This window comes from Elephas maximus, chromosome 12 (genome assembly GCF_024166365.1).
Source record: "Elephas maximus indicus isolate mEleMax1 chromosome 12, mEleMax1 primary haplotype, whole genome shotgun sequence".
Classification (NCBI taxonomy): Eukaryota; Metazoa; Chordata; class Mammalia; order Proboscidea; family Elephantidae; genus Elephas; species Elephas maximus.
In genome coordinates, this window is record NC_064830.1 from 68,847,936 (window position 1) to 68,872,642 (window position 24,707).

General features: G+C 45.6%; 1 protein-coding gene across 4 annotated transcripts in view; it reads right to left on the reverse strand.

Annotated features, from left to right (window-relative positions):
- Window positions 1-47: 47 nt before the first annotated feature.
- The window catches only part of TVP23A (trans-golgi network vesicle protein 23 homolog A), a 28,252-nt gene continuing 3,592 nt past the window's right edge, over window positions 48-24,707 (reverse strand). The window contains exons 3-8 of one of the 4 annotated variants that reach the window (XM_049903630.1): window positions 4,650-4,794; window positions 3,503-3,592; window positions 3,114-3,242; window positions 1,460-1,588; window positions 970-1,029; window positions 48-131 (exon numbers count right to left, since the gene is read on the reverse strand). In XM_049903630.1, coding sequence (XP_049759587.1) covers window positions 970-1,029; window positions 1,460-1,588; window positions 3,114-3,242; window positions 3,503-3,592; window positions 4,650-4,794 — 553 coding nt within the window. In that variant the 3' untranslated portion in view covers window positions 48-131. Of the gene's footprint in view, window positions 132-858; window positions 1,030-1,178; window positions 1,589-3,113; window positions 3,243-3,502; window positions 3,593-4,649; window positions 4,795-5,378; window positions 5,451-15,454; window positions 15,510-24,707 lie in introns of those variants that run through there. The other 3 variants (XM_049903629.1, XM_049903631.1, XM_049903627.1) reach the window with 3 other exon arrangements.

Sequence of the window (24,707 nt, forward strand, 5' to 3'; positions counted from 1 at the left end):
CTCCAAAACTTCTCCAAGGCTTCCTTCACATGAAAAACACACGGGATTATGGGATTATGGAATCTTCTTTGTTAGAAGTTATTCAGTTAGCGAACCCTTCACTGAAGCCATTTCTGCCCCTCAAGAGAAACCTAAAAAAGGACCAAAGGGATAAACGTGTTGCTTAATTGCAAAATACACACTCACGTTTTCAAACAGCATAGTCTAAATAGTTACCCTTCAAATTGAGCAAAGTTAAAATGGCGGTAGAGCCTCATGCCAGGGATCAGTTCCGAGGTCAGCACATACGATGAAGAGAGGTGTCACCAAGATGGCCCTTGAAAAGTTCTCAAATTGCCCATATAGGACAGACTTTGTGGTTGTGTATACACCCTGCATAGTATATGTATATAATCAATCCAGTAATTTCCTGTGTTTTTTTATAACGTGCAGTAAGGATTTATATTTTTTTATAACGTGCGGTAAGAAACTGCATCTGTAGTGAGTTGGCATACAAAATAGCGTATGATGGTTTTAATCACAGAGGAGAGACAGACGTAAACCCTGGAATCACCCTGCTGCCCTGAGCCCCACAGGAACTGAGAGCAGTGTGGGGGAGAGAGTGAATTCCTGTTTTCCATCTCTCTCTGGGGCACAGAAGCAGAAGGATGAGAAATCCCCTTGTTCTTTCCCACCCCTTCTTTTATTCCCCCTCCCTTTCCACTCCTTCGTGCCTGCTACTATGGTAGAATTTGCACAAGTTCAACGGGAGGAAGCTAGGACCCCTGCGCCACAATGGGTAATGATGGTGCAGAGCCCAGGGGAAGGAGGCCCGATGCACAGTCCTTGGCCTGGCTATGACTTCCGCCATCTCAGGGAACTGGAGGAGGCCACCCCCAGGCCACCAGCCCAGCTGGGCCCAGGGACACTGCACTTCTCCCAAGCTCCCAGCCCTGGGCAGTCTAGACTGTGCCCTGACCTCCTCCTCACCTAATGCTTGTGGATTTCCAGTCTCTCAAGTACAGGCTTCTGGAAGTCACCTGGGCAGGCCTGCAAGAGGAAAAGTCACCATGTTCCTGTGCCAACTGGCAGTAGGCAGGTTCTGCTGCGTCAGGGCAAGAGTAGACCTGCAGTGTCCACACAGCCTGCCAAGCTGGTGGCTGGGTAAGCTGGTCACTGAGTGCCCTGGCCTAAAGCAGTGCTCTTCAGAATTACGATGGCATAGGCTACGTCGGGATGAGCCTGGCCAACATTTCAAAGACTCATTCCTCACTTCTAGAAATATTTGCTAAGGGTGTTCATGGTAGAAATAATGAAAAACCTTGTGGGTTTTTTCCTTCTTAATTCAATAATTTTTTAAACATCTCTTACCAGCAGCCTGGCCAATGTGGAGAACATTAAACACTGTAGTTGCCAATAGGCCTGCTTTGTTTGAGGGCCTGGCGTGTAGGGATCCAGGAATCAGACCCCAGTAACTCACCGTCTGGAGCACTGTCTGGGACAGAAAGCTGGATGTGACTCTGCTGATGTCACTGTCACCTCCCATCTTACAAAGAATGTAACCATACAGGTTGGCGGCTTGGAGGGAAATCCCAGCGATCACAAGGGCCTGCACTCGGACAAAGCAGAGGTATGACTTTTTTAAGAGCAAATACTGAACTGTTCCTCCAAAACCAGGGCAGATGCGGCTCCGGCCTATACCCAATAGTGACAGCCAACATTTATTGAGCACTTAAAAATACTCACATGTGGACTACCACTTCACTGGTAATAGCTTGCAGTTGGTACCATAATCATTCCATTGTACAGGAAGGAAAGTGAAGCCCAGAGAAACTAAAGTTGCCCAAGAGCAGACACATCGTTAAGTCAGGACCCAAACTCCAGAGCCCATACTTCAATTATGCAAGGGCTTATACTGTCTATAGATACTTTGTTTTCACATTGAACAAACCAGATCCTGACAGTGAAATACAGTACCTCCGAAATAAAACTTCAGGACTCTGAGGAGGGCTTATTCCTACATAGGCAGACCTCCCTGACCAATTTAGAATGTCTTGTGCTGTTTTTAAAACACCTTTCACAGCAGAGTTATTCACACAAGCCAAAAGGAGAAAACTCAAATATCCATGAACTGATGGTGACGGATAAACAACATGTCTGTCCACACAGTGGAATATTAGCCATGACAAAAGGAATGAAGCACAGATACATGGTACAACACAGATGAGCCTCAAAAACATTATGCTCAGTGAAAGAAGCCAGTCACCAAAGACCGCATATTATGTGATTCCAGAATAGGCAAATCGAGAGAAAGTATGTCAGTGGTTGCCAGGGGCTGGGGGAAGGGAGGAATGGGGAGTGACTGCTAGTGGGTATGGAGTTTCTTTTTGGGGTGATGAAAATATTCTAAAATTGATTGTGGTGATGGTTCCACAACTCTGAATATACTAAAAACCATTGAATTGTACACTTTAAAAGGGTGAGTTGAATATGAATTACATCTCAAAGCTGGTAGGTAGGTAGGTAATGATAACAACAACCACCAAAAAGACAAAACAACAAAAAACACTCCTGCCACCACTGGTTTCATAAAGCCATCAAAGCAATGTCAAAATCAAGGTGTTATCATTTTGATCAAAGATTCTGTAAAAGAGTCATGATCAAAAGGAGGAAATGCAGAACAGAATTTCAAATTCTCATGGAATCCAGACTTTCTGGAGCCTTGGAAGCTGGATGAACCCCTAAAACTATTGCTCTGAGATAATCTTTAAACCTTAAACCAAAAATATCCCCTGAAGTCTTCTTAAAACCAAACAACAGTTTAGCTTAACTAGTAAACCATGTCTGCCTTGAGCATTATGTTCATTTAAGATCTATCTATATGGGATCAAACTGACAACAGCAAGAAGAAAGGAAACTAAGGGGGCAGTGAGTTTATGTGAATGGAAGAGGAACAACTCAGAAAAGGAGGGTGAGAATGGTTGCGCAACTTGAAGAATGTGATCGATATCACTGAATCGTACACATAGGAACTGTTGAATTGCTCTGTGTTCTGTGTATGTTCTCAACACCAACAAAAATAAAATAAATTATTAAAATAACAAGCAAAAAAAAATCAAGGTGTGGTGTCTTACCAGCCACTTTAGCTTCAAGGAAAATAAGGTGCTAAAAAAGAATACAATCCAAATCATGGGGCAAATAATGAGACCGAGCCACAAGATCCGAGCCTCAGCTTCTGTGGCAGTGATATTATTAGAAGAGACCTGTTGTGGGAAAGTAATTCAATTTTCAATACCGGTGCAAATGGTTCCAAAGCAGCACGGGCTTATACTGTCTACAGATACTTTGTTTTCACATTTATTTTACATGTTTTTTCACGACATGCGTATCTCCACAGGGTGCCAACAGTAGTGGTGTTTACATAGGGCAGGAATCACATACACGCAAAACCTAAAAGCACCCCGTGAAGCTTTCCACAACCACTTTTCCGGTTCTAGTTAGTGCAACTCTGGATGGAGAATACCTTTCTGGCTTCAAATATCCAGTGACTTTTCCCATCTTCATCTATCTGATTCCACCATCGAAGGCCCACCATGAGTCTTCCAGTTACATTCTGAGGAAAGTGGACAAAATGACTGCAGACGCCTCCATTTGACACTGTGAGCACGCCATAGCTAAAGAGTCATTATCATCTTGTTGCTGAATTAAAATAAAACCCACCAATTCATATTAAACTTCTAACAGGAGCAGAAGGAGTAAGGGTGAATGGTAGTGCAGTGGTTTCTCGAAAGCAGTTCTCCAGGCTTCTGATTTTTAATTAAGCTTACTTTAAAAAGTGACCCATAAACCCACTGCCGTCAAATTGATTCCAACTCATAGCGACCCTATAGGGCAGAGTAGAACTTCCCCCTAGGGTTTCCAAGGAGCGGCTGGTCGATTCAAACTGCCAAACTTTTGATTAGCAGCCGACCTCTTAATGCCACCAGAGCTCCTTAAAAAGTGACAGACTCCCCAAATTTTATTTATATACACAAATAACCCAAACCGGTTGCTGGTGAGTCAGCTCCCACTCACGCTGAGCCCTTGTGCGCCAGAGTAGAACTGCGCTCCACAGGGTTTTCAAGGCTGTGATCTTTTGGAGGCAAATCACCAGGTCTTTCTTCCAAAGTACCTCTGGGTGAGTTTGAACCGCCAACTTTTCGGTTACTAATCGAGTGCTTAATCATTCGTGCCACCCAAGGATGGATGGATATATATGTATGTGTGTGTGTGTTTTGTGTATATACATGTGGATATATGTATGGATATATGTATGTATGTAGCTTATATATCATGTGTTTAAAATATATATTTGTATATATTATATGTAAGTTTTACCAAAAAACCCAAAGCCATGTGGAGTTGTCACATTCATTATGATACATATTTGCAACCATGACAGTTGATACTCAAGAGGCATTTATTACACTCTAAGCGATGTATTTTTTCACTAATTTTACTGGACACTGGTTGAATATTCTTGAATATGTATCAGCAGCCTAAACCAAAGCACCTCTTTGTCCAAAATCGTTTACCCCTTCTAAAGCCACATGCCACTGGAACATCACCCTCTGGAAGCAAAGCTACATGTTTCAGGGGTAATGGCATCATAGGCAAGAAGGGGGCCTTACCTTCACAGACCAGAAGTCCAAGGACAGAAGGAGCAGCACAGTGACAAAGCAGCCCACAAAGCTTTTGCTGAACCAGTCACAGCATATGTAAGTGACAATTGCACTCACTCGGAAGAACAGGTGGAAAAAGGTGGCCAAGGGGTGCCTAGGGAACAGTCCAGAAGACCCCTCATTCCAGGAGCCAAAACAAGTCACTGCACCCCCTCCAAAGTCCCAGACTTTTTAGCACCACTCAATGGAATGTTCCAGACTTTCTAGAACTGCTTAATGGAATGTTCTCCCCAGTGCACTGCAAGCTGAAACTCCATCAGGCTGCTGCTGTGAGGAAGCCTCACTAAATTAGCAGTCCCTCAGTATCGTCGTCATGCTAGTAATTTTTTTCCTCTCCCTCAAAGAACCCAGTACTTTCCCCTAATTTGATTCCAAATACCACTTGCCCTCTTTTGAAGCCCAATCACCTTTGAAATGAAACGTGCCAATATTGCATCACCTTTGAAGTGAAACATGACACTATCACTGCCTTGTCACCTAGTCATAACAACGACCAGTTCCCTAAAGATAAAGGTTGGGTTATTCCACTAGCAAGTGAGCAGAGAGTATACTGCTGTGTCCCCAGGTGCTGAAGCCCCACGTCACTGGGGAGTGCAGGTTCCTGGAGAGAGGGAAATGACCATGCCATGCCAAGGACGGCTCAACACTGAGTGCAGACACTCTCTAGGGGACACAAACCTGCCCAGAAGGAAGAGCGTGAGCCAAGGGGACATGCTCACCCTACTTCAATCCATTGCTTTGTTAATGAGTCTGGAAGACAAGAGATCAAAGGGTAAATCAAGAACAAGGGTCTCCAATTTGTCTACAGCAGATAACAAATGCCCCTAGGAGACACACAGGCAATGGCAGTGGGTGACATGGGCCAGGTAGAAGACACCTATGGCTTTCTGTTTCTTTTACATCCCATTTCTGATAGAACACAGATGGAGGAACATAATCAACTATCAAGGAAGGAGCCACCATGGCAATTTAAGCATCACCTCTGGAAAAAAAAAAAAAAAAAAATTTTTTTTTTTTCTTTCTGTTTTGGGGAGGAAGAGAGAGGGGAAGAGACTTCCACTGAGGACCAGGCAACTGTGTAAACACACACCCAAACCTGATATTTTCACAAGAAACCAGAAATCTGTAACCATAATTGGGAAATGTGCCTTTTAATTGATGGCAACTAATTGAAATACTTTAATAAGATATTGCAAGCTAGATTTTACACTGTCCTTGCCACCTGGATGAAAAGCCAGCCTGGAAAGCATAACCAGAGCTTGAGGCCTAGACGTGATCACGTAGAACTTCAAAGCCTGGGAAGTTCCAGATGACGAGACGCTTGGGCCAATGGGGAGTTGGCTTGAATACCCTTTTTTCCTTAAACCTCATTGAAAATCCTTCAACTAATTGTCTTAATACGACTTTGCACCTTCACCCTGGAGATAAACGAATCCTCTTCCAATGACTGAAAGCTTTTTACGGGCAGAGACCATGTTTTAAATATTTTTATATTCTGGATGCTGTATGCCATTGAGTTTATTCTGACTCGTGGAGACCCTTATATGACAGAGAACTGCCCCATAGGATTTTCTAGGCAGTAATCCCTGGTGGCATAGTTCGTTAAGTGCTACAGCTGCTAACCAAAGGGTCGGCAGTTCAAATCTACCTGGCACTCCTTGGAAACTCTATGGGGCAGTTCTACTCTGTCCTATAGGGTCGCTATGAGTCGGATTCGACTTGACGGCACTGGGTTTGGTTTTTTGGTTTTAATCTTTATTGGAGCAGATGGCCAGGACTTTTCCCCTGTGGAGTTGCTGGTTGGTTTGCACCACCAGCGTTTCAGTTAGCAGCCAAGTGCTTAACCACTGCGCCACCAGGGCTCCTTATATCCCAGACAGTGACTGGCATTTAAGATTCAGTAAGTACTTGTTGAGTCAAACCTTGTAATCAGGTCAGTTAGGATCATTGGGAACATGTGTTCTCTTTGTAGAAGACTATAGATTTAAAAGGTGTAGAGGGAGACCCCAGTGGTCCCAGGGAGAAACCTGGAAGTTAATTTGTTCAAACAAATCCTCTGTCTACCCACTTTTTTTCCTCCTGTGGTTTTCCTGAAGTAAAATGCAAAAAAATTCCAGCGGCTAGAGGGCTCCCCTTAGCTGGGTTCTGGTTAACACTGTTTCCTTGTTTGTTCGTTTTCAGTTGCCATTAAGTTGATTCTGACTCATGGCAACCCCATGTGTGTCAGAGTAGACCTGTGCTCCAGAGGCTTTTCAATGGTTACTTCGAAAGTAGATGGCCAGGACTTTTTTCCGAGATGCCTCTGGGCAGCCACTGAGCATGTTAAACTGTTTGCACCAAGGAGGGATAAACGGAAGGTATTATTATTATTCAGACAAAGCAAGTAGAATCGGACTCCTTAAAGGGGTTGCCTGTTGCACTTTAAATATTTGCTGTATTCCTGTTTGATGCAGTTTTGCCAAGCCCACTGGGCATCCTCCCCAAATCTATCCATATTTAGGATTGCCCAGCCCGTGTCCCCATCTAATACTAATATGGCCTGAGACCAGTTTCCTAGTTTGGGGAGTTTGGAGGCCATGGCTAAGCCCCATCCATTTTCCCTGCCCCAGGGGGCCTAAGTCCTCCCAGTGTTCTACACGTGTGCACACACTTGCTTCCACTTCCCAGTGCCGCTGGCTTCCAACTCCACCCTCTCGGGTCCCCACCTGGTCACCCCTTGAGGAGCAAAACAGTATAGTGGTTACAAGCTTGGGTGGGCAGAGAGGCTCGCCCGCCAGGGTTCAGATCCTGGCTCCTACCTCTCAATAGCTCTATGGCCTTCCCCAAGTTACGTAATCTCTCACTGCCTCAGTCTCATCTTCTATGAAATGGGTAGGCCAACAATAGCTACATCACAGGGACGTTAAAAAGCCAAGCGCAGGTGGTACTTATATAAAGCACTTGAGCACATACCGTGTTCAATAATTATGAATAGCTGTGATCGTCTTGACCCTCTGAGTCACTTAAAACAGTTCCACCTCCGAGAAGCCACACTTTGAAATTCCCCCTCTGACCACAACTTTCTATCTCTCACTTGTGAGGGGCCTAAAAGTTTCGTCTTTGTGGGGATCCCCCAAGATTCCTGCCCCTCTGTATTTGCCCAGATCCCTCCACTTTGACCAACGAACTTTCATCCTCAACAGGCAGGGATCTTGCATGCCCTCCACCCTGCCAGGTAGAGCTGCTATCTCCACGAGAAGAAGAGGGGCACGTCACAGATGTTGAAAGGGGGAAATGGAATTACTTAAATTGGCATCAAGGTAGGGAGAATCTTGATGAGCTTTTTTTTAAGTTCCCGTTATTTGTAAATCCATTGGCACGGCTCTAGGCCCCAGGATGGCCTTGTGTCCCACTCTGAATGGAAGCACAGCAGGTTCTCAACTTGGAACGTGCATGAAAATCACCCACAGAGCCCTCAAAATGTGCACCACAAGGCTAGTCCTATCCCAGGACAGAAGGATTCAGGAGATTCGGGGTGGGGCTTGGGCATGAAGTTTACAGGGGAAAGCAATGCTCTGTACCAGATCAGCACAAGGCAGTAGTGGGTCAGTGGTTTCATTTTTAGCCAGTGCACCTCATGCGCAGCCACCGTCTGTCAGTGGAGGCTTGCATTCTGCTACGATGCTGAACGGGTTTCAGTGGCGCTTCCAGACTAAGACTAGGAAGAAAGGCCTGTCCATCTACTTTAGAAAATCAGCAGTGAAAACCCTACAGATCACAAAGGTCTGATACCCAACCAATCATGGGAATGGCACAGGACCAGGCAGCATTCTGGGGTCCCTGTGAGTCAGGGGCCAACTTAATGGCTGCCAACAAAAACTACTGGGTTTGCAAACTACGGCCCACAGGCCAGATCCGGTCGCTGCCTGTTCTTGTAAATCTATATTCAAACACAACACGCTCACTCACTGACTGGCCTGAAGAGCAGAAAAGACATACTCTCCCCCTCTACAGAGAGTGGGCCGGCCTCTCCTGCAGACCAGCAGGAGCCATTGGAAGGTGAAATTAGGCTTCATTCAAAATAAAGCAAAACGAAGCTACAGCCTGTTCCCTCCTCCCAAAATTTGCTTTCCGAAGCTTCAGAGGGGGAACTGCCTGACTGGCAAAGCCGTGGATTGTGCTAGAAGTCAGCACGGTGTTATCTCTGGGATGGGACACAGGGAGCCTTCTGGGTGCTGGCAGCGCTCTGTACCTTCATCACACGTGTACATGCATGTAAAAATTCATCAAGTGCTACACTTGAGAGCACTTACTGTATGTACGTTTCAAAAAAAAAAATTTTTTTTTTTTTTTTTTAAAGAAACACAATCTGCCTGATCAAAGCCACTGACCAAAGAAAAACCTTTGGAAGTCACATACACGCATACACACACACGAACATGCTGAGAATCCTCATGTAAGAACTAAAAATTATAAAGTTGGACAGATGCTGGTGGGGGTCTCTGTCTAGACACCTGATAAACAGAATAAAAGAAAGGGGTGCACGGTCCCAGGGGCATACGCACCCCTTTGCCCCAAGTTTCTAAAGCAGGTTTGGGGAGAAAAGGCTGATTCATCCTAAACTCTGCAGTGACCTAACGATATCTTCAAAAAGTTACCCTTTACCTAATTATTTAAATTACTTTGTAATCTGCATTCCGTTTTCTAGGACAGTCTCCAGCTTGAAGCCTTCGTTGAACATCTGGTGTTAATTATTAGTCATCTTTCAGACACTTGGAAAGCTTTCTGCTTTTCACTGTAGCAAGGGTCTCGAGAAAGGCGCCATCTTTCCTCCTTGGTCTACGCTGCCACTAAAAGCATCTGAGATGATGCCTAGACTTTGGTTCAGAATAATCAGGGGTCAGGGCTAGAGGGAGTCTCTGGATGGTGAAAACCACTAAAAGTTAAAGGTTGGCAGTTCAAGTCCACCCAGAGTCACCTTGGAAGGAGGGCCTGGCAGCCCACTTCTGAAATAATCAGCCATTGAGTACCCTGTGGAGCATGGTTCAGCTGACTCACATGGGGTTGCCATGAGTCCAAATTGACTCAACAGTAACTGCTTTGGCTTTTGCGGGGGATGCTTCCCTGGTGGCGAAGTGGCTTAAGAGCTCGGCTGCTAACCAAAAGGTCAGCAATTTGAATCCACCAGCCACTTCTTGGAAACTCTATGGGGCTGTTCTACTCTGTCCCATAGGGTTGCTATGAGTCGGAATTAACACAACGGGTTTGGTTTTTGGTGGTGGCACAAGCAGTTTTCGATCACCTGCTGACCAAAAGGTTTTAACAGTTTGACCCCATCCAATGGCACTGCAGAAGAAAGGCCTGGTGATCTGCTTCTGTAAAGATTACAGCCGAGAAAACCCTATGGAGCAGTTCTGCTCTGTAACACATGGGGTCACCACGAGTCAGAATCAACTTGACAACAAAAGGTTTGTTTTTTTGGTGGAGAGTGGATAGGAATGGAAATGAAACTAGCCTGGCCATGCAATGATAATGGTTAAAGTTGGGCAACGGGAACATCAGGCTCGTTGTTTTCTATACGTTTATGTAAATTGGAATTAAAATATAATAGAAGAAATCATCAGAGGCTACCTCGACTTTGCATTGAGGTCAGATGCCTTTCAGGATATACCCATGGGCTGATATTCTGGGTGCCTAGGTGATCTATCGAGCCCTAGTGATGCAGTGGTTAAGAGCTCAGCTGCTACTTGGAAACCCTATGGCCAGTTCTACCCTGTCCTATAGGGTCGCTATGCGTTGAAATTGGCTCAATGGCAGTGTGTTTTTTTTTTTTGGTGGTGGTCCATCTGTGGTCAAAAAAAAAAAATTCAGATATAAAAATCCCTGAAGTGAATGAACTGGCCACTGCAGCTAGATGCACAAAGAAAATTCCAGAAAGCAGATCCTTTCTTCTGAGCTTATCAGTTCCACTGCAAGAAAGGAGCCGCCCTTCAGGGAGCTGTAAATGCCCAACCCTCCACCCCACCTCAGCCCCGCCCCCACTGGCCATCCTCTGAGGGCACTGTGGTATAGAGAAAGCCCCAAAGCCCCAGATCTGCAATCTCACTCTGTCCTTGCTAGGTATGCAGCCCTGGGCAAGGCACTAAACCACTTTGAGCCTCGGTTTTAGCATCTGTAAAATGAGAGAATATCACTGACCTTGGATGTCTGAGGTGCCCATAAGATAAAATACCCACGATGCCAGGCCAGAGGGGGTCCTAGGTGGCAGTGGCCAAGATCACTGTACTTACTGTTTTGACTCATAAAGGTCAAGAGTTTTGAGAAAGGGTGAAAGTGAAAAAAACCTTGACAAGCGATTCTCTCTTGTGGGTGACCTTTGTTAGACAAATGTTTTCCCCCCCGTTACAAAAATAAGTAGCGGGTTGCTATTTATTCCTTCAGCCCTCGGGTGGCCTCTCTGCTGACAGTAAAGTGCTACCATGGAAGTGCTGGGAGAAAGGGGGCCCCCAAGATGACATTTGCTCAGAAAAAATAAAGGGAGGTTGCTGCAGGGGCGGATTACCCAATAAGCAAGGTAAGTACAGGCTTACTTGTGCATACTTCCTAACCCATAAGGAACAATAAGCACAAGTAAGCCCGTGCTTACCTTGCTTACTGGGTAACACGCCCCTGACAGGGATTGTAAATGTGAAAAGAGGCTTTGATTCTGCAGGAAGGTGCTGTGCAGTTGGGAGAGAGACAGATGCCAGCCGTACCTAGAAGCAGAATCTCTGATGTGGTAAAGTACGTGAAATTGTTCACTGTGGTGATCTTGTAAGCAAGATAATCGCCGTGCTTTCCTTGCCTATTAGATATTCTGCTCCCGGGTGTTGGCCATCCCTCAGTCATCTGCACATATACTAGCCCCTTGCTGCTGGAAGTGTGGCCCTTGGGCCCATAGCATCCATGGCATCCCCTGGGAGCTGGTTAGGCATACAGATCCAGGGTCCCAGCCAAACCTTCTGAGCCAGAATCAGCTTTGTAATGAGACCCCCCCAGGTGAACTGTATGCACATTACAATTGAGGAACGCATCTGCGGTTCCATTTGTGTAATAAACTCAGTGGCCAGGACAAAGCAGAAAAAGCACACCAAAAAAAAAAGAAAACAAAACGTTGCAGCTGGGTCGACTGGACTCCTGAAATCCATGCATGTCATAGCAGAACTGTGCTCCACAGGGTTTTCGATGGCAGAATTTTTGGAAGTAGATCTCTAGGCCTTTCTTCCGAGGTGCCTCTGGGTGGACTTGAACCTCGAACCTTTCAGTCAGCAGCTGAGTGCTTAACTGTTTGCACCACCCAAAACCAATACCAAACCCACTGCTGTCGAGTTGATTCTGACTCATAGTGACCCTATAGGACAGAGGAGAACTGCCCTATAGAGTTTCCAAGGAGCACCTGATGGATTCAAACTGCCGACCTCTAGTAAGCAGCTATAGCACTTAACCACTACACCACCAGGGTTTCCTTTGCACTACCCAGGGACCACCACCCCCCCGCCCCGACAAAACAAGAGATGCCTACAAACCCTTCAGAAGCCCACAGTGCCTGCATTAACCCAGATGAGCCACCTGGGCTGAATCTGATTTTTCTTCTCTAGCATGACCCAGGGAGCCCTGGCGGCACAGTGGTTAAGCGGTTGGCTGCTAACCAAAAGGTCGATAGTTTGAATCTACCAGCCACTTCTTGGGAACTCTATGGGGCAGTTCTGCTCTGTCCTATATGGTAGCTATGAGTTGGAATCGGCTCCACAGCATAGTCTTATTTAGCATGACCCAGACACAATGTTAGTTCCACCGTGCCTTGAGCTCTGGCTTTTCGCTTCAAATGACAGCATGTCTTCCTCCTCCCTGACGTGTGAGCCTAGGCATGGGGACAAGTTTGAGGCTATTGGGTTATCTGAGTAGATTGCTGATGGGTAAGGGCTCATAGTTTCCATTCAAAGGTCAGCACTGTAGAGGTTTGAGTGTGGAAGTGAATAAATGAACAGACTTCCCTCTGCTCGCCACACTGTTTTTCCCTCTTGTTTCTGTTCTTGATTTCTTTTTAAAGAGACATTCCAACTTTAGATACTGGGTATGCTTAGTATCAAAATGAAAGTGAGCCTGCGGGGACAAGCTACCCTGACTGCTCGGCTTCAGCTGAGCCCCAGTGTGGAGACTGTCACCTCTCACCCCGGGGCCTGCATGAGTCTCTATCTGTCCCTCCATGTCCTGCTGCTGCTAGACCCATGAGCCAGATTCATCAGCTAAAGCTGCAGAGTTTTAAAAGAAGTGGGGGAGGGGCCCCTGCCTTCACTGCTCTGCTTTAGGAAGAAGGCAGCAGAGCGGGCGGCAGTGAGTCTAGGGTCCCAGGGACAAGTGCAGACTCTGAACTTGCAACTCCCTGGATCAAATCCAGCTCCACCACTGAGGACCTCTGTGGCCTTGGGCAAGCGACTTAACCTCTCTGTGCCTAGGTTCCTCAGCTATAAAACAGAATGATGATGAGTCAGGGCTGCTGTGCTGCACAACGGCAGAGGGCGCCACTCACATCACAGTCCATGTGGGTCGTGTTCCCTGAGGTCGTACAGCGCAGACCTGTGTAGCTGCATGTGAAAGCCCTGTAACAGGGCCTGCTTCGTGGAGTTGCTGGGAAAGGGCTTAATATAGTGTCTGCCAGGCAGTAAGTGTTCAATACGTGCCAGTTTTTATTTGTATGGAGGAGAAGTTCCTAGGTGGTGCAACAGTTAATGCACTCGCCTGCTAACCCAAAGGTTGGAAGCTTGAGTCCACCCAGAGGCTCCTCAGAAGAAAGGCACGACGATCTACTTCTGAAAAATCAGCTGCTGAAAACCCTAACGGAGCACAGTTGTACACTGACGCACATAGGGTCGCAATGAGTCAGATCTCAACTCAGTGGCAACTGGTTTGGCTGGAAGAACACACCCCCTTCTTAGAAGCCCTTGTGCCAAAAAATCATACCTGGATCTCATCAGCCTCCAGATCTAACTAGTAATTTACAAGAAATACAGAGGACAAGGACTATATTAAAAGGCATTACGGGGATGCAGTCAGCAAAATCCAGACTATGAGATGCTCTGGAGGACAACAAATAAATTGCAAAGGGAAAAAAACCACGGACGGATAGAAAAGGAGAGGGCGAGGACTTACAGATTTTAAGTGACCCAAGAAATATTTGAAATAACATCCACACAAATTGCAATGACTTAAGACGTATACGAAGCCCTGGTGACACAGTGGTTAAGTGCTACAGCTGCTAATCTAAAGGTTGGCAGTTCCAATCCACCAGCTGCACCTTGGAAACCCTATGGGGCAGTTCTGCTCTGTCCTATAGGGTCCCTATGAGTTGGAATCAACTTGGTGGCACTGGGTATGGGGTTAAAAAGTATACTAATAAGTTCCAATGTGTGGATGTTTTTCCGTTGCAATTCAAACATATAAACTGTAAAAAAAATTACAAGGCAATCAGGGCAACGCGGATACTGGCTGGATATCGAGAGATACTGCAGAAATGTTAATTCTTGTAAAGTGAGAAAATGGTATTGTGGTTACATTTTTTTAAATCAATTATTGTCTTTTAGAAATACATATCAACATATTTATGTTTGATGTCTGGGGTTTGCTTGAAAATAAGAGGATGAGGTAGGAGGCATAAATGACAGATTAGTCATGAGTTAATAATTGCTGAAGATGGGCGATTGGTACATGGGATTCAATACGTTGTTCTCTTTGTTATGTTTGAAATTCTCCATGATTTTTTTTAAGTGTCTAGGGAAGCTGACAACTATATCTCAAATTCCAGTTCTGCCACTTACTGTATACCTTAGACAAGTGACTCAGTGTCTCTGGGCCAGTTTCTTCACCTGTAAAACAGGGATAATCGTATCTACTTACAGTGCTGGCTCACAGTGGGTTCTCTGTAGACACATGTGCATTTGCTCCTCATTTGGGTTGGGATCTGAAAGCTAGCCTCTAAGATGGCCCCCAACGATCCCCAACCCTTAGTACTCACACCCTTGTGTAATCCCCTCCCACAGTGGACCAGGGTTGGTGTGTACGACCAATAGAATACATCAGAAGTGATGGTGTGCCACTTCCAAGATTGGGTTATAAAAGACACAAACTTCCATCTTGATCACTCTCTCACTCTCCCTGGGAGTGAAGCCAACTGCCATGTTGTGAGTAGCCCTGTGGAGAGGAACTGAGGCCTCCAGCCAACAGCCGTGTTAGGAAACCTTCTTGGAAGCAGCTCCTTCTGCCCCAGTCAAGCTTCAGATGACTACTCTGACTGCAACCTCATAAGACACTGGGCCAGAGCCACCCTGCTAAGCTGCTCCCAGAATCCTGACCTGCAGATACGGTGTGCAATAATAAATGCTTATTTGAAACCAGAGTTTGGAGTAATTTGTTATGCAGCAGTAGATAGCTGATACAGTCTCCAATGGTAAGGAGTTTTAAATCTGTATAACCCATTCTGGATTCGGTCAGGTGGTTTCAAAGAGCAGGAAGGACAGGGGAGTCGGGATCCTCTTAAGAAACCAGGTGGTAAAATGAAGGATCCCACAACTACCACAGCCTCCACAAGACTGAGTCTAGTACAACTAGATGGTGCCTGGCTACCACCACTGACTGCTCTGACAGGGATCACAACAGAGGGTCTCAGACAGAGCTGCAGAAAAATGTAGAACAAAGTTCTAATTCACACACACACCAAAAAAAAAAACCCAGACACTTACTGGTCTGACCGAGACTGGAGAACACCTGAGAGTATGGCCCCCAGACTCCTTTTTAACTCAGTACTGAAGTCACTTCTGAGGTTCACCCTTCAGCCAAAGATTAGACAGGCCTATAAAACAAAATGAGACTAAAGGGGTACACCAGCTCAGGGCAAGGACGAGAAGGCAAGAGAGGACAGGAAAGCTGGTAATGGGGAACCCAAGGTCAAGAAGGGGAGAGTGTTGACATGTCGTGGGGTTGGCAACCAATGTCACAAAACAATATGTATATTAACTATTTAATCAGAAACTAATTTGCTCTGTAAACCTTCATCTAAAGTATAATTTAAAAAAAAATTAAGGGTCCCAGGCTTACCTGAAGAGTTGGGGATGGAGCATGAGACCATGAGAGCGGCACTTAACTCTTGCCTCTTTTAAACAGGAGACTCTGAGGTACTTAACCCAGGGCAAGAAAAAAGCAGAGAGGCCAAGGGCTGGATTTCCAGAAGGCTGCAGTGGAATTCAGGCAGCAAGGAGGGCGCCGAGCACAGGTGGTGCCTTGGAAAGGTTGAAAAAGGTAAAACCCCATTTTCTTGTTTGCTTTCACCCTCACTGAATGCAGAGCATCTTTGAGTTGGAAGCAGAAAGCAGAATTCAATTTACATGCTTTTTGAGGGGAAGAGCTACTAGATTCTGGTAGAAAATGGGTAGGATTTGAAGGCATCAAATCTTAGCTCTTGAGTAAGCGTGGGCCTGTTACCTGGTTCTTGGCAGCTTCCTTTTCCTCATCTGCAAAACGTACGGACTCTGGTATTTCCTTGTTTTTTCTTTTCTTTTTTTAATACCATTTTACTGTTTCTAGAATCAGGATGTGTCCTCTAATAGTTGCAAATATTTAATATGATGTTTATTTCCAACCCTCAAGAGCTATCACTGAACCAGTATGCCTTAAAATGTATGGCATCTGAGAAACAAAGACAATTAATTGGTGGTAAAGTCTAACGAGACAGATAGATAGATAGCTGCTGTTGAGTCGACTCCAACTCAGGGCTACCTTATGTAAAGCAGAATGAAACATTGCCCTATCCTGGTCATATTCATGATTGCCGGCATGTTTGAGTCCATCATCATGGCTACTTTGCCAATCCATCTCACCAAGGGTTTCCCTCCCCCTTACCGCCCTCTGCTTCACCAAACATGATGTCCTCCTCCAGCGACTTGTCCCTCCTGATGACGTGTCCAAAGCAATGAGTCAGACAATGTTCTGTTGTGATTCACAGGTTTTCACTGGCTGAGTTTTGGAAGTAGATCACCAGGCATTTCCTCCTAGTCTGTCTTAGTCTGGAAGCTCTGCTGAAACTTGTCCGCCACCGGTGACCCTGCTGGTATTTGAAATACCAGTGGCATAGCTTCCAGCAATACAGCAACATGCAAGGCACCATAGTGTGACACATGGACAGACGAGTGGGGAAGAGACTAACTTGTAATGGGAGGCTTGAGAGAAATAATATTAAATCATTCAACAAAGAGAATCGCTATCACAACTTGACCTGTAGGAGGCTTGTTAAGCTGGTTTCTTTCTTCTGTGACATTTTTAAAAGTAGCCTTGCTTTTTGGCAACGAAATGCTTTTCAGATCCAGCCTGACAGGTTTCTGCCTCAGGACTTAGAATCGGCTCCTTTCTAAGGAGTCCTGGGTTCTTGTGAGTGGAGAAGAGCACTAAAGATCAAGACCTGGGGTTGGGGGGTGCAGGTAAGAGGTGACAGAGGTGACCGAACTAAAAAAAAAAAAAAAAAAAGCTGTCCTTTTAGAATACATCATCGCTTCTGCAGCATTTCTGCAAAAACCAGAACCCGGATCTAACCATGAGAAACACCAGGCAGGCCCACGTTAACCTCAAAGTAGCTGGTCTTTAATCTTCCGAAGTGCCCATGCCCTGGAACACAAAGAAAGGTGGAGATGTGCTCCTGATCAAAGAAGACAAAGAGACATGACAGCTGCACGCAAACCAGGCAACCCTGCAGTCCACTCCATGCCGTGGGATTGGATCTTGGACTGGGGAAAACACGCTATAAAGGACACTGGAATATGAACTGCAGATTAGATAAATTTCCTGATTTGGTCACTGTACTCTGCGTACAGCAGAGAATGTATACATTGAAGTATTTAGGAGAAGGGAGCATGAGGTGTGCAGCTTACTCTCAAACACCTGAGAAAACAAAGCACATATACAAACACATATATACATGCACACACATACACAAACACACATATACACACACCTACACATATACATGCACATACCTGCACACAAACACACATATACATGCATATATACACACATACATGCACACACATATACACACCCACACACACCTATACATGTACATGCACATACCTGCACACAAACACACATATACATGCACACACGTATACACATATACACACACACCTACACACATACACAAACACACATATATGCACACACATATACAAAAACACATGCACACACATACATGCACACCTACACACATATACAAGGTGCCCTGGTGGCACAGTGGTTAAGTGCTCAGCTGCTAACTGAAGGGTCAGTGGTTCAAACTGACCAAGCCACTCCTCGGGAGAAAAGACTTGGTGATCTGCTCCTGTAAAGATTATAGCCTGGGAAACTATCTCAATGGCACATAACACCACACACATATATACACATAAACATACATGCATGCACACACACCTACACACATGCATAAACACAAATAAACACACATATACACATATAAACACATACACACACGGAGGGAGGGAAGGCAAATGTGGCCAAGGGGTAACAACTGGTTAATCAGTTCTGAGTGGTATACTTGCAACTTTCCTGTAAGTTTGAATTATTTCAAAATAAAGGGTTTTTTTTTAAAGTCCTTTTAAAGACAGGAATTCAAAAAAAAATTTTTTCCAGCATATTTTGTTGCTGTATTTTACAATTCTTTCCTCTGGGGTTTCATCAACCGCTAAAAAGTCCCACCACTCTGGAAATGAGACGTTTTGGAATCACTGTGCGCGTGTATTTCTGTCTGCTGATTAATCCGGTGTACTCAAAATCATCACACATGTGGAGTTTGAAATGGTAGTTTCAGTTGTTTAAGGACATATAGTTTAGAATCAACATATAAATATTTTAAAACTAATTTTGAACTTGTTTAAGAAATATATAAGATTAATATATTGAGCTTACAACACCACTGTATTTATTGAGCACCTACATTTACTAGGCTCCACAGAGATCTGGGCGAATTGCAGTGAACAAAGGGCCTAAGTCCTGCCCTCAGAGATATTACCTGTGGTGTGGGTAGTGGGGGAAGCAAAGAAGTGAGTGAGCAAGTTCAACACAGTGCGAAAAGTGTCAGAATGACAATCAAAATAGTCAACAACTGATATGACATGGATACTGTCCAATCGGAATGGTCAGTGGGAGGGCCCTGCAAGCTGCCCCTGCTGTCCCAGGTTCGAACCCTTTAGTTGCAGGAGGTTGCCCCAGGGGAAGGGGAGGGAGAGGCCTAATTAGGGTACAGGGTATTCCCAGGGCTCTTGGCTATTGACCAATGTTTTAACAAAGGTTGACCAGCTGCTATTGAATCAACTCTGAATCATGGCGGCCCCATGTGCATCAGAGTAGAACTGTGTTCCATTAGGGTTTTCAATGGCTGATTTGTCAGCGAAGTTTCAGTAGAGCTTCTAGACTAAGACTAGGAAGAAAGGCCTGGCAATCTATGCCTGAAAATCAGCCAATGAAAATGTTTTGGATCATATAGATCATTGTCCGAATCACTTGCTTTGGACTCATCAGGAGGGATCAATCACTGGAGAAGGACATTGTGTTTGGTGAAGTAGAGGGCCAGTGAGAGAGAGGGAGACCCTCAGGGAGGCAGACTGACACTACAGCCCCAGTAATGGACTCCAGCATGCTGGTAGTTGTGAGGATGGCACGGGACCAGGCAACATCTCATTCTGTTGTATATAAGGTCGCCGTGAGTTGGAGTTGACAGCAGCTATCTATGTCTGTCTAACAAAGGTAGGGACCCAAGAGGTGCCTGGGATAGGCAGGGGGGCTGTGGGAACTAAGAAAAGGGGCATCTAGCTTGGAGTAGGGAATGCTTCTTAGTGGCCATAAGGCTTAAGGTCAAAGGACACATGCTTTCTTTCTTGGGTGATGAATATGTTCTGGAATTAGATAGTGGTAGTAGCGGTACCTGGAGAGAGATGTGGCAGTCTGCTTCTGGAAAGATTACACCCTTGGAAACCCTACAGGCAGGTCTACTCTATCCTAGCAGGTCGCTATGAGTCAGAGTCAACTCGACGGCAATGGGTGCACGAGTGGTTGCACAATTTTGGAATATAAACAAAAGCATTGAATTGTACACTTTAAGAATTAGATCTCAATTTTAAAAATTAACTAAATTTTTAAAAAGATCTAAAGGACAAATTTAGGCTGCAGAGAGCGCAGCAGATACATGGGGGGTGGGGTAAGGTGGCCTCGGACGCCCTGCCAGATGTACAGCCTGACCCCTGACACCCGGCTCTTACAAGGCCTCCCAATCACCTGGCCGTGGCTCCAAGACATCTGAGGAGAAAACTGTGGCATCAGGGAGGAACTCCAACCCCAGGCTTCAGGCAATCCTAGTTCCATTGGAAAGTGGTAGAAATGCAGTCGATGGCAGAGTAGGGAAGGTGCATTGCAATCTCAGGTGTCTACAGGGGCCAAGCAGGGACTGTAAACCAAGTCAACTGGCTGGGTGAGGGCTGGGGCTCCACAAGCCTCACCCAGAGGGGGCAGGTTCCACAACTCAGTTCTTGCCCATCTAGCTCCAACAGCCTTTCAGAAGCAGCCAATTTTTAAATGCATTTTCAAGTTCATTTAAAATACCGCCCTAGCCTAAGACGACATGTCTGTGGCTTGGATTTGGTCTGCTAACTCGATTTGCAATTTCTCTTCTAAAGTATTCTAAATTCCAGGCAAGGGATGCGTCTGTATTGCAATGCAAGAAGGACAGTGGGGATCCAGCAACAGGACTCAAGGCTGTTCTGAGTCATCTTAGAAGTCTTGCTCCTTCAATGAGTGAAGAGTGAGCAATTGGTCCCCTGAGGCTGAGCGCTGTATGAAGAGGATTCCTCAGGGCTCGAGAAGGGCAACCACAGGGGGCTTTCCCCTGGGATTCCAACCTCAATGTTTTAAGTTTGCCTTTACTAAGGAATTCGCATTGATGTCACGTGCCAGAACATATGGCCAAGCCTTGTATCAATACTCGGTCAATCCTCATTACTCGTGGATTCCGTATTTGTGAATTCTCCTAGTTGCTAAAAGTTATCGGTGACCCCAAAATCAATACTCACTGTGCTTTCCCAGTCATTCAAGGTCACGTGCAGAGAACTGAAAAATCTGAGTCACGACATGCACATTCCCAGCTGAGGGTAAACAAGGCGATGCTCCCTGTCTTTTTGTTTCAGCTCAGACCGTAGACATGTCTCCTTTTCCTGTATAATCTATATAGTGCCATGTTTTTTACGTTTTTGTGCTTTCTGTTGGTGATTTCGCTGCTTAAAATGGCTCCCAAGCATAGTGCTGAAGTACTGTCTAGTGTTCATACGTGCAAGAAGGCTACAGCATGCCTTATGGAGAAAATACGTGTGTTAGATAAGCCTCATTCAAGCGTGAATTATAGTGCTGTTGCCCCTGAGTTCAATGTCAGTGAATCAACTGTGTGTATTAAATAGGGTGTCTTTAAACAGAAACACACATAAAATAAGGGTATCCACTGGCCAGCTGATGTTGTGACCAGAGGCTTGCAGGAACCCAGCCCTGTGATTCCCCTAGGAGCAGTGGTTCAGTATTTGCTAACTCAGTGTCTGGGGCAACGTTATAGAACGTAACTACCGTGAATAGGTTAACAAGAATCTACTATATCCACACGCTGCACCAGTGAAAGTGAGGACACACACACACATACACACACACACTTGTGTAACACTCCCTACTTACCCAGAAATGGACAACCTAGAAAAATACGCCAAGTCCTTTGGGGTACATTACAATCACAGCGTTTCACACTCATGGGAGCAACTACTGAATCAGCACCTCCAAGGATGTAGCCCAAGAACCTGAATCGTGTGTTTGAGTTCCCCTGGGGATGCTGATGAAGCTGGACCCCTCAGCCTACATTTGGGACTCAGCATCTTCAACCTTCTCTCTCTAAGCTCAGAGGTCCCAGACAGGCAAACCCCAGACTTTGGACAGAGTTCAACCCGAGCCAAGTTGCAAGATGTTCCTGGAGGTCAGCCAGTCCAAGCCACCTGCATCTCTCACCCTGGTCCCTTCACTGCTTCCAAACAAACTCCCCACCCCCACCCCACCTGCTTCCACCCTTGCCCTTCAGGCCACTCAGCAGTCAGAGGCCGCTTTCTCACATGTTGATTAGGTCGTGCCTCACCCAGCTCAAATCCTTCCAAAGATTGCTCATCAAACACTGATGAAATCTCCAAATTCCTCATCTTGATCTTCAAAGCCCCAAAAGATCCTTCCCCTATCGAATCTCCAGCTGCGTCTCCTCATCCCACTCTCCCACTTTCTACACCCTGGCCCAGTTCTGACAAGTACTGTACACCTAAGTACACCTCCCACCACAGGGCCTTTGCACGTGCTGTTCCCTCTGCCTGGAACTCTCTTCCCGTAGATCGTCCCAACTCTGGCTCCTTCTTCTCACTCAGAGAGGCCTTCTCTGAGCACCTCCCTGATCTAAAAAAGTCCCCTGGCCCTGGACGCCTTTTTATCACGTTACCCTTTGGAGCATTTAGCACTATCTGAAATTACCTTGTTTATATATTTGCTGATATGTTTATCGTCTTCTGCCTAATTAAAACATCAGCTCCTCCGTGAGGGCAGGTACGAGGCCTGTCTGGTTCTCCTTGTGTCCCCTAGAACAGTGCCCAGCACACAAAAGTCCTTGAAAGTTTTGTTGATTCCATGAATAAATAAGTGAGTGAACAAATAAACCAGTAGATCTCAACCAGCGATGATGGTACCCCTCACCCTGGAAATCTTTGGCCATGTCTGGGCGCATTTTTGCTTGTCACAACTGGGGATTGCAACGCACATACAGTGGACAGAGGCCAGGGATGCTGCTGAATGTCCTACAGTGCACAGTACAGCCCCTACAGCAAAGAATGATCCGGCCCCGAGTACCAACAGTGTCGAGGTTGGGAACCCCTGGAATAAGTGAATGAGTGAATTAAACATGCCAGGTCCATGCAGCCAAGCTGCTGTGCAATATCAAAATCTCCAACATCAAGGGGCCCGACCAGTGTCCCCTCCCTGTCCCCAAATGTTCTCCCAAGATGGTGTGGTCACAGTCCAGCAGAAATCTCTCCTCAGTGACTTTGTTGTCAGCATGGCTTATGCAATCAATTTCGTGTTAACAAGGAATATAGATAAGGGGAAGTTAAGTTGGTGTAGCTGCAAGGAGTTAATTTCAAAATATGTAACGTCGTGCCGCAATCAAAGGGAACTGAAATCTGTCTAGTTCCCGATTCTGCCAGTTATCGAGGGCCTTCCTTAAAATTTAACAATTAGTTCTTGGTGGGACCTGCTTATGCTGTCGTATGTCTCTGTTTTTAAAACAGATTTTAGAATATTGAGGGGGTCAGCAAGGACTTGACCCCAAAGGCACTGGAGATGGGGTCTGAGAGAGGGGCCCTGATCAGACCTCCTGGAATAACAACAAAGAAAAACCAAAGTTCTTCTCCTTGGTGTGTTGGAGCATGGTGTGTGTGTGTGATTCACAGATGTCCTTAAACTGATTTCCCAGAATGATGGGTAGCCACCAAGCTGTCATCTATACTGTCATCTCCACCATCATCTCCCCACTCCCGTTCCTTGTCCCCTACCCCTCCAGCTACTCCTGTGCCCACCTCACTACAGAGGCATTGGGAGTGCTCTGAGTCCTCTCAGACGCAAATTTCGCCTACCCAAATCCAACCGAGAAAGAGAGAGAATAATCTGAACCAGTGCTCTCAACCAGGGGCAATTTTGACCCCCAGGGGACATTTGTCAATGTCTAGAGACATTGCTGGTTGACACATGGGGGGAAGGTGCTCCTGGCATCTAGTGAGCAGATGCTGGGATGCTGCTCAATGTCCTGCAATGCCCAGGATACCCCTCACAACAAAGGATTATCAGGCCCAGAGGGTCGGTCCATAGTGCCGAGTTTGAGAAACTCTGCCTTATACAGATGGGGCACTTCTACACAATGAAAAAGCCACCCCAAGATGCCCCAAAGCACCCCAAGGAAGCATAAGATGGAAACCTGAGTCTGCTGTCCCTGCCAAGGGGCTCTGCACAAGTCTCTCCCTGTGTGAACATCTACCCCTAAACAGCGTAATGTAAGAGGCCTGTAGACTCTAAATCCAGATTTAAGGGTTCAAATCCCAGCCCTGCAACTGAATAGCTGTGTGACATTGGACAAGCCACTCAATGCTCTTTGTCTCAATTCCTTTAACCTTGAAACTGATAAAATAATAATGTCTACCTCATAGGTTAGTAATGCAGGTTAAATGAATGATTGCAAGTAAAACACTTAGACTGGTGCCTGCGTAGAGTAAGTGCTAGGTAAGGGTTTGCTACTATTGTTTTTCATTCAGTATAACTTGTCCAACACATCTAGCCAACAATTTCATCTGGGCTCATTTAAGGAACAGCTTTTGTATCCAATGTGCTAGACTTCTTTCCTTTCTTTTTTTTCAATTATGATTTAGGTGAAAGTTTACAGAACAAATTAGTTTCTCATTGAATATTTAATGCACAAATTGTTTTGTGACATTGGTTGCCAACCCCATGATGTGTCAACTGTCTTCCCTTCTCCACCCCAGCTTCCCTGTTTCCATTCGTCCAGTTTTCCTGTACCTTCCTGCCTTCTCGTCTTTGCTTTTGGGCTAGTGTGCCCATTGGTCTCGTTTTCATGATTGAACTATGAGGCACATCCTTCACGTGTGTTACTGTTGGCCGTATAGACCTGGCTAATCTTTGGCTGAAGGCTAAGCCTCAGGAGTGACTTCAGTAATGAGTAAAAGGGTGTGTGCTAGACTTCTTGAAAGACAAAATGTCACTCTACTTGATGGGCTACTCGACCCCCATCTAGTTGATGGGATTTGGATGGGTAGTTTTCATTACATGCGATTTTTACCTTAGGACCTGGGCCCACTAATACAGGCCTCCCTGTAGTGTCTAAGG